At 35.8% G+C, this 10803-nt stretch overlaps 1 protein-coding gene across 1 annotated transcript; it reads right to left on the bottom strand.

The window, feature by feature from the left end:
* Positions 1 to 3514: 3514 nt before the first annotated feature.
* On the bottom strand, positions 3515 to 9408 carry LOC574901 (oligoribonuclease, mitochondrial). The gene is made up of 3 exons (XM_775303.5): positions 8866 to 9408; positions 7662 to 7960; positions 3515 to 6774 (listed from the first exon to the last, which is right to left on the bottom strand). Exons 1-3 carry the CDS (start codon positions 9112 to 9114, stop codon positions 6654 to 6656), a joined length of 669 nt encoding a protein of 222 aa, XP_780396.3. The 5' UTR covers positions 9115 to 9408; the 3' UTR covers positions 3515 to 6653.
* Between the last annotated feature and the right edge of the window lie 1395 nt (positions 9409 to 10803).

Genomic DNA, 10803 nt, shown 5'->3' with positions numbered 1-10803 from the left:
TTGTTCCTTGCAGGGGGAGTATAGAAACATATTTGCAATTATTATATTTAGGGTGCATGTATGGTTGAAATTTTTCTTGAGGGAAAATGAAAATTTTAGATTTTTTTAGTACTGAGCAAATGGAAGTTGAGCTCGCATGATACGTCATAGAGTTGCCAATTTGTGTTTGATTGATCACAACTTCAAAAATCCTAACTTCCTTATTTTTAATCGGAATTTGCTCAAACTTTCACTGACTTGTTTCTTTCATTTTTCTACTCCTATTAAAACTAACTTAATTTCAGGGTGGACTTCCCCTTTAATATCTGACCATTATCATTTTGTCTTAGACTTAGGAATAATCAGGTCCTGTGAAAAAGCACCCAGTATCCCATGCAAACATACAAATGGATCAAATAAATATTAGACCAAAAGTGTTGTCAGGGAAAAAAATATTTTTTCATTTCGGGGGCTCCATTTCAAATTTTGGGGAAATTTTTCGGGGGCTGCTTTTTCAACTTTCATCAACCTTCAACAATGTTACTGAGTCACTTTAAAGGGGAAAGCAGACAAAGTTGTCACTTTATACAGGTGGCCTTTCTAGAGAGGTGGTGACTTTAACTTGGTGATCGTTCTTATTCATTGGGCTGTCTCCAACGGTGCAAGTATAAATCTAGCTCAAGACGAGCTCTGTCTAAGATGTACATATCAGGCACCTCCACATTCTGCATTGCCTTTGTATAGAACTTTGAACTGTTTTTAATCGTGAAAAAAACAATAGTTTTTTTATTGGGAACATGGAGTTTTGGAAATATCTAGTTGATCAGTTATACATGGGTCCTTTTATAGAATACATGTACTACATGTAGTTGGACTTTATGTAGAACTTATGCTAGATGGAAACCCTCACATGTTCTATTACTCAGAAAAAACTACAGTTAATCCTGCATAAGTCCAGTATGGTGGGACCTCAAAGAATAGTCTGACTTAATAATGCAAAATTTGACTTAAGAGGTGTAAATAACGTGTTTTGCATAGTTTGGTCAAACAAATTGATTTGTTTTTACCATTTGACTTGTGCGCCTTTGAGTTATGCAGTATTAACTGTACTTGCAAGATGTATATTTTGAAGATACATGTATATACATGTATGCACTGTCATACACTTTCAGAGTTTTGTGCTGGTTGTTATAATTTTTCAGCTTAGAAGTATATACAACTAGTTAATAGCAATGTATTCAATTAAAATGCGTGGTTGGCTTTTTTGCTTGTTTATCCCAGGTAGAGTTCTTTTTAACATATTCTTCAAATGCGCCTGAATATATTTTATACATTTATAAGCAGGGGCAAAATGTCTGAAAAATACCTGTAAGTAGGTTGGCATTAGTTTGATCAGGTAGTTTTTAATTGATCGAGTCTTTCAGCTATTTTACTCGGACTAAATTGAAAAATTAGGCTAGACAGAGGATTTCTAGAGTGTAGGCAACAATGCAGGGGCCTGTTTCACAAAGCCCTTTTTCAATGACAAATGATAAAAATCAGTGACAAATCTGCTGATAACCAATCAGAAGAAAAGATTTCAGTAGCTTATAACAAAAACTGTCATTTGTCACTGATGACAAGTTTTGTGAAACGCCCCCCCCCCCCCCCCCCCCCGATGTAATGTCAATGATATATTTGGCATTTGTTCTTTTTATACCTTTTTTTTTTAACTCAAGTAAGTTATATATAGATTATTTGATAGCTGCAATGAATGATCTAACCCATTAGTTTCCCCTTCTAAGTTATGTGAAAACAATGATTACTGAGCATTTATTCAAAAGAGAGGTAGGATAGTGTAGAAAAAATTGCTGTTTCGGCTTCTCAGTCAATTGTTTCTTTAGATAACAAGTTACAAAGGGGTCGCAATATAGGGTAATAGTAGAGTTTTATATCGATGCAATATTATTATATGATTTCAGTACTTAAGTATTAATCTTAATGGACCAAATTTTACACACTATTTGTTATAACAAATTTAAAAACTCTTGTTTTTATATACTTCATGCCATTGCCTATACCACACAGTGCTTTAACGTACCAGATTCCAAACATTTCTGTACTAAAGTGTTTTAAAATAGTTCTGTGGTATGTACATTTACTTTAAGAAGTTGATCATTGCTTTTTAATCTTCTTTCATTACACTTGTTAAAAACCAATGTCTTCACTTAATCAATCTTGGAAAAAAAAAGGATGTCAACATCAGTTGTGAACACTGTTCAATTAGCCTTGATGTAATACATTTATATTGCTTTTGTTAAAAAATAATTGAAAAAATATAATTTTGTCTTTGTATTATTTACAGACTAAATTGATGTAATTCATTAATATAGAAATGAAAGATAGAGAGGATGTTAGGTGTGTAGAGAGAGGAGGGCAAGAGTGAGTGACAGATAGAGCAAGAGAGTGAGAGAGAAAGAGGGAACAAGTGAGAGAGAGAGAGAAAGAAAGAGTGTGTGAGAGAGAGAGAGAGAGAGAGGGTGGAGTGAGAGAGAAAGAGGGAACAAGTGAGAGAGAGAGAGAAAGAAAGAGTGTGTGAGAGAGAGAGAGAGAGAGGGTGGAGTGAGAGAGAAAGAGGGAACAAGTGAGAGAGAGAGAGAAAGAAAGAGAGTGTGAGAGAGAGAGAAAGAGGGAGCAAGTGAGAGAGAGAGAGAGAAAGAGAGTGCGAGAGAGAGAGAGGGTGGAGGGAGAGAGAGAGAAAAAAAAATGTGAGAGAGAGAAGAAAAAAAAGAGAGAGAAGATGGTGAGAGAGCTCTTCTATGAATAACCCCATATTCTGAACTTCCCAAGGAACAAAAAATTGTCAAAAAATTGTCAAAAAATTGTCAAAAATGTGTGATTTCGAAATTCACTTTTCGGGGCATGTTAGGGTCATTTAAACCCGAGCTCAAAGAAAATTTGCCAATTTGAAGAAAAACAAGTATTTTCGGCCATAAATGCTGACCGCTTGCAGTTTTTGTCAAAAATTTGTGTTTTTTCAATTTTTCTTTAATTTTGCCCTATTACATTTTTTTCTGGCATGCTAGGATTATTTATACATGGTATCAATGAAAAGACATGAAAATGGGCCCATAAGAAAAATAATGCCTAAAATGCTGAAAAGCCCACTGCAGATTTTGTTGTAAAGTGGTGATTTTCCAATTTGTTTAAATTTGCCACATTGCACTTTTTTTCCACAAGCTGGGATCATGGTGAGATCAATGAATTTTGTTGTAATTTCTGCCAAAATTAAGAGTGAGAATGAGAGAGTGAGAGGCCAGCAAGAAACAAAGTTAATGGACATGGAGGGGGTTCAAATCATTTACCTCTGAAAAGCTTTTAAAAATCCCCAAAGAAATGAGAGTTGAAATATGACGAGGGGGGAAGCATTATAACAGATCTAGATGATGGAAATGTAACTTGCAAGTAACAGCTTTTAGTACCTGACATTCAAACTTAGACTCAACTTATAAACTAGCTCGGCCACTGAATAAAAGAGTCGAACACTCGGCAGAAGTGATTTTTAAATGTCAGTTTCAATACATTTATTATTTGACTGCTTTTGCATCTTTTACTTCATACTTGGAAGATTTATAGAGCAAATAGGCCAATAAATAATGAATACCCTTTATCCAATCGTCATCACCATAACAATAATAATATTCAGCATTTATAAAACTCTTAATACAGTGATGACGACTTTAAGCACTTAACAGATACAATGTACATGTTTATTATTACCCTAGTCATCAAATTCAGGCTTGCCGCACACATTCTCCACTCCCTTGGGAGCATTCCAGACAGGCGCCAATTTACAGATGCTCACAATGGTAAGCAAACTACAATCACTTTGGCATCTTACCGGGTATCCATTTAACATTCGGGTGGAGAGTGGCAAAATGTGGATTAATGTCTTGCCAAAGGACTTGAGTGCCAGACTGGGATTTGAACCCTCAACTCTGAGATTGAGAGTCAAGTGAATGAACCACTGTACCAAGACACCTCCACAATCAACAGTTATGTAACTCAAGCAGAAAGTAAGGAATGTAACATCCACATACCTGCCAACATTTGAAAATTAGAAATAGAAATTTCTAATTTTCTCAAATCGCCGCACATGATTAAAGAAGCTAAATTTGGCTTTTAAAAAATTGGTCTTTCACAATTTAAATTTGTAGATCCTAAAAATACAGAAAATCATAATATTCTGGATAATTTGGAAGGGTTGGCAGGTATGCATTCAGTCTTTGGTTAGTTTCTTTTGTTTGCATGGACCATTCAGGCAATCTTTGAAGGTGTAGGATAGAATGACCGGTAAGATCAAGCTGCTAATATGGGGTAGCTCCAATCCAATTCCTTTTCAATGTACATGTTTTATTTTGAATTCTTGAAATATTTGAATATATTATAAATCAGTCAAAGTGTATGAAAAAAGGCAGATTGTATGGATGTTGATATTAGTATGTAATTCCTTTGAAACAATTCCTTTAGTTATAAGTGAAAGCGTTATTTGACCAAATGGCAAGTTCTTCAAAAATGTTATATAGCACTACACTTTGGCAAGCAAACTACTTGAATATATGAATCTCATTTACACTGTTGAGATGCAGTGGAAGACTTCAAAAATAAAAAATAATGTTTTGGTATATTTTCATGGGTCAGGATAATCACCCGTTATTACATTGACAGAGAATTTAGAACTCTGGTAGTCATGAATGGAAGATTGTCGTAGAATCTTATTGAATTCACAGTAAATGTTGAGAAATGCGAAGAAAAAAAAGACATCTAACAAATCAACTGGAAAAAAACGGTATAATTGCAGAGTAATACAAAAGAAACCCCCCAAAAAAACAACAACAACAACATAAACAACAACAACATAAACAACAAACAAAAAACATGAATGGGAGATTGTCAAAGAATCCTATTGAATTTGCAGTAAATGTTGAGAAATGCAAAGGAGAAAAAAAGATCTATTGAATAAATAAACTGGAGAAAATATTACAGAGTAATACAAAAGAAAAAACCCAAAACCCAACAAAACAAAAAAAAGAGTTAAACATCATCTTGACCATCAAAAAACTCACATCTTCAACCAGAACAAACCACATTAACAACTGGTGCAACCATATGAATACTTTGAAAGGAACGGACCAAACGACACTGATCAAAATGGCCAAGTTAACCCAAGAATACACCATTGTTCTGAGGAGAATCAATCAAACAAGCACTTTAAAAATCAATTCAAATTAAACACCATTAAATCACCAGAACCCAAGGTTATGTTATCAAAATTTCAACTGTGAAAACATGTACAGTATTTACATATTTTACTGTTTTGTTTGCAGCCTTACCCCCTCCCCCCCCCCCCCCCCCCTCCAATACACAAACATACTTTTTTGTCTCACCAGCCTTTTTACAATCTTTAGGGCTTGCAATTATAGGGATGGGAGGGCTATATAAATGTTTCGTATTATTATCATTATATAAATGCAAGAAAAAAAAAGCATCTCACAATAAACTGGAGGGAAGTAAAGTAATTGCAGTAATAACAAACCAAAAGAGGGATGGGAGCATGATTTCTCAGTTGTCACCTGTAATATCCTGTGGAATAACAACAGGGGTATGGTAAATATGGGACCTCAATTTAGAATCAGCCCCCCACTCCCACCCCTCCTTCCAATACTCAAATTTAAACAAAAAGCCTGCATGGACAGACTCTAAAGGTTTTGAAATTTAAAGTCGGATCCTAAAAGAATAAGTTACTATGGAGCCATTGATTATCAAGAAGCAGAAGTGCATTCATGGGTTCACCGAACCCTTGGTGCTCGGACCTCAAGGTGACTCGAGGATAAGAAAATTACCAAGGGCAAATGCTCCACGGCAAGGCTACAGACTAAGGGCAATAAATATGTTGATATATATATATTCAGCCTGTAAAATTGCTCTGGGCCCTGTTTCATAAAACTGATTATCGACAACAAATGATGAACTTCTATGACAAATTTGTTCTTATTTAATAAAATGCCATAATTTAAGTAGCTTATAGATAATAGTTATTGTAACATGTTATTGATAACAAGTGTCATGAAACAGGGTCCTAGTAGTCCTCCATATAATACCATCCACTGGGATCATGACAAGGCCACATTATCTGTTGAGAGAAGAAGGGTATTACCTCTGGTTTCAAATTATCTTACTTAAAGGGGTAGTTGAGTTTTGGTATAGAAAGTACAGTTTGGGTCAAACTGAATTTTAGTAACCAAAACCAAACAAAGATGATTCTGTCTTTTAAATTGTATGCTCTTTCGAATATGACACTTGGTTTCTCATTATCTCACAACAAAATTAATATGTGTAGCGCCCTCTACACCAAATCTCAACTATCCCTTTAAGCTACTGGCTAGTGCATTGTCTTATTCTCATAGGCCGATTACAGGAATGACCGGGTCAAAGTAGACGATGGGTTCAGAGTACGTAATGAGTTTCTGGCTCTGAGCAGTAATTCTTTGATCAATCAATCTGGACAAAAAGGTCAACAAACTCCTGCCGAGAAGACAGGGTATGGCATTTCGAGATCTCCACCTCTGAGTCTTCTCCGAGCGCCAGACTTGCTTGATGAACAGTTTGCAATCGTAGGAATGGCTTAATTGGCGTTACTTGAAGATGGTCCTGCGGTAATAGCGAAGCTCTTCTAAACTCTCCTTGATGTCTCCCATCGCTCTGTGAGATCCTTTCTTCTGGTTCCCGGCTTCGTATTCCTCACGATACCACCTCCTAATAATAAAAATGAAAGTAAAAGATACAAGATACTTGAAGCACTCAAGATTAGGATTTAAAAAATAAAAATAAAAAATATCAAAAAATTTCATGAAATTCTAAATATTGTATTAATTCCTGTTTTATATTTTCTTCCAAAAAATTCAATTCACTACCTTTCAATTATTTAAACGATGTCCTGTTACTGATCATGTTACTGACCATATAAAGAAAAGTAAATTTTAGTATACCCATCTCTAATCCTTCAAACACAATTTGGAAAATGAGTGATTAATAACCTTATTCTGTTACAGTATGATATCTTAAGAAATAAAGATAAAGACCTTGCAAATTTGTTGTAACATGGATAAATAATCTCTAATGAGAAGAGAGAAAGAGAGAGAAGATGAACCTATTTACAGTGTGATCTGGGCCCATTGCATAAAACTTACTATTAATGGTAACTTTGCTATCAATGGCAACTACCATGGTAACAGGGCTCAACAGCCAATCAAAATCAAGGTTTCCATGGTAGTTACCACTGATGGCAAAGTTACCATCAATGATAAGTTTTGTGCAACAGTGATCTGAATAGTTCTGTGCTTGAGCAGTGTACATTTCCTACATTTGAAGTAAAACAAAGTGAGTTCTCCAGTAATTGAACAGATAACTAGCATTTCTAAATTGAGAGCTTGATCATAAAATAATAATTCCGCTTTTATATAGCACTTAATACATCTATGATGTCTCTAATCGCTCTACAGATATACTATTACCCCGGTCATTGGATTCAATACTTGCCCGCACACACTGTGTGCACAATCTCCACTCCATGGCGAGCATTCCAGCCAGGCGTTACTGGATGCTCAAAACTGTTTGACCAACAATGACAATCATATGCCTACCTGCAGAGCTCTTTAACAGTGCTGACATCCACGATCCTATAATGCAGGTGGTCCATGAACTGTGGCATGTACTTCACCAAGAACGTCTTGTCGACATGGATGCTGTTCCCCGCCAGAGGACAGAGCTTGGGGTAGGTGTACTCCCTGACGAATGAAAGCATCTCATACTCTGCTTGTTGGAGAGTGATCTTACTGGCCTTCACGGCATCCACCAGACCAGAGGCTGTATGATGCTGGACGCACCAATCGTTCATCTTGTCAAGGATCTCGTCGGGTTGGTGAATGATGATGTTGGGTCCCTGGGAGAGGTGAAAAATTGAATTAATTTCTTTAATTTTTTTTATATAATAAGGCATATAAATTCTTTTTCTGGGTCTACTACCTACTATACCAGATGTTTTCTAAGAGTTTCTATTTTTTATTTCATCTGAATCCCATACATTTTTCTTCATTTGTTTCATTGACACTTTTACTTTTAAATTAAATGAAAAGGCAAACAACAACATGCCTGCCGGCTGCCATACATGCTCAACCTCAGAAGTTCCAAACCAAGCAGAAGGCAAACAAAAATGGCATTATATATTGCAATCCAAATGGTAGAGAACTAGAGAGAAATAACCTACTGGTATACAAGATATTCTTTAATAAAACTGACATTTGTCAAGAGGCAGTCAGAGGAGTCGGATGTAATCTCAGCGGAACCGAATTTTAGATATCAGAGACTGAAGCTTTTGGCTATCCAATTCCAAATAGTAGACCAAAATTTCTGTCTCTTTCGTTCGTTAGCCTCTTATTTGGGTAGGGTCGGCTCCTCTCTTCAGAGACAGAAGTCTCCTGTGAAAAAATTGGGCCTAGATCTAGGCTAATAATACATCGGCTCATGCACTTTTTAATACCAGCTGGACTGTATGTAGACCCTATGCGAAATTAAGGGTCTTTTTTCCCCGATTTTCTTCATCGAAATTGATGGATGAATCAATCGATGGATGACGTCAGAGACTGAAGCTTTCGGTCTAGTCACTGGTCTAGGCATAATTTGCTTGTATAAACATGATAAATACATACATAAATACGTGGAAGGACGTGTATTCATCAACAAGCATGCTATGATATTTAAATCGAACCAATTATTAATTGCTTTAGTTTGTCTAGTAGGCCTAGTAGTAGTACAAAGTAGACCTAGTAGGCCTAGATGCCATTTTACCTCCGCAACAACGTTGAGCTCTTGATCTGTTATCAGGCAAGCCATTTCAATGATGTGACAAGTGTCCAAATCAAGACCAGTCATCTCTAAATCAACCCACACAAGACGACTTTTTAACTCTTCATTCTTCTTTTGATAGGGCCGGTTGTGGTGGTACTGGTCGTTGCTCATATTTGCTACTTTGGTAATACCCCAAACCAGACCACGGTTGAACGATTTCAATGGACTAAACAATCTGGACAGAATCATCAAAGAAACGGCCCAGTTTTTATTATTACACTGGCAATGCACTGTAGTTCTTGCCGCTACTGAACTGAGCTGTGCATCTACGAAGCTCTCTCTCGATTCCAGCCGAAACTTCAGGCATCGGATCACACGATATACGGTGACGTGGTGTAGTGAGTAAAACTCTAAAGCAACGTCCGCACGGCAATAGTTCTTACGCAATCTTTGTGTACTGTACTTTGGTCACTAGGTGGCGCTAGACCTAGAACCGCGACGGTCATGGAGGAAATCAAGCCAAGACGACCTCATTTATAAACCGCGTTTCCCAATCCCCTCCCTCCTCCCTCCCTCCCTCCTCTATCCCTCTCTCTCTCTCTCTGTCTGTCTGTCTCTCTCTGTCTCTCCCTTCTATCAATATGTTTATGTCTGTATCTCTTCTGTCCATTGTTTTATTGGACAAATATCAACACTGATATACTTATAAGTAGGAAGGCAAGTGAAAAAAATACTTTTCATGCCTTCTTAGTCTAAATCTTGCATTTCATAGTAACTAAGGGGGAGTTAATTGGGGGAGGGGGAGAGAGAGAAAGAGAAAGCAAGAGAGAGGGGAGAGATAATGAAAGAAAGAAAGAGAGAGAGAGAAAGAAAAAATGACAACAAAGATCTTTCTCACATACTTGATATTCACTCTTCATACTGAAAAAGGGAAGGGGAAAAAATAAAAACAGAAACACAACAAAGAAAAAAATAAAACACATAAGGCGCAAATAATACTTGTAACTTTGACCCATGATTTATTTGTTTTGTATTTACAGTAATGTACATACACATGTAGTGCAGCAATTTGTTTTGAGTTGAGATCCATGGCTCATTTGATTCATCGGAGTAATTGCGTCACCTCACAGTAATGAATTACAAGGAATAAACAACATAATTTCTTGTCACTTTCTTCTATGATGTAGAACATAAAATCACACAAGAATTTAAAAAATGAAATCAATAAATAATGATATGATTATGATAATAATGTAAACAAAGCCTTTTCTTTACACTTTTGAATGTCAGCCAGAAAATTAAAAAAGGGTTAACAAAAATAATGGTCAAAATAGGTTAAGAATGCTAAACCAAAGAAAAGACATGTAGTCATAAAAAAAGGGGACGCAAGTCATTTTCATCATTTCATTCAAAGCAGGGTCTTTGCAAGTGAAGGGTTTCATACCTTTTTTTTTTTCTTTTAACTTTCTCAAAATCAATATAAAAAGAGATCAAAACCAATAAGAAAAGATAGTCATTATTCATGATCAGTGGAAATGTGGTAAAATATATAACGATCTGTCTCCAGGGTAATCAAATTTAATTTCGCAACTTAAAACTGAAAAACGTAAAATATAATATTGGTAGAAAAAGATTAAAATCATTTTCATCAGCTAAAGCATTGATCTTAAAGCATAATTAATTATTACAATCTGTAATTACATTATCTGTGGGTTTAAAGACATCATCTGTGGGATAAAATGACCTTAGCAAGCTGTCTTACCAGACCATCATAATTAAAACAATAAAATTAAAATCATTAAAATAAAAAGAAACTTGTGCATTGCATCAAAGAGGTTAAATTTTTTTTTCTCCAACAAATCATAAAATTGTTAATTACCCATGGTTATGCCAACATTCTATTTTTCCTGATTCTTTCCTTTATAAGCAGGCACATTC

Source organism: Strongylocentrotus purpuratus, unplaced genomic scaffold (genome assembly GCF_000002235.5).
Source record: "Strongylocentrotus purpuratus isolate Spur 01 unplaced genomic scaffold, Spur_5.0 spur5_scaffold_3, whole genome shotgun sequence".
In the NCBI taxonomy this organism is placed as follows: domain Eukaryota; kingdom Metazoa; phylum Echinodermata; class Echinoidea; order Camarodonta; family Strongylocentrotidae; genus Strongylocentrotus; species Strongylocentrotus purpuratus.
This window is presented reverse-complemented; position numbering and strand designations above follow the sequence as displayed.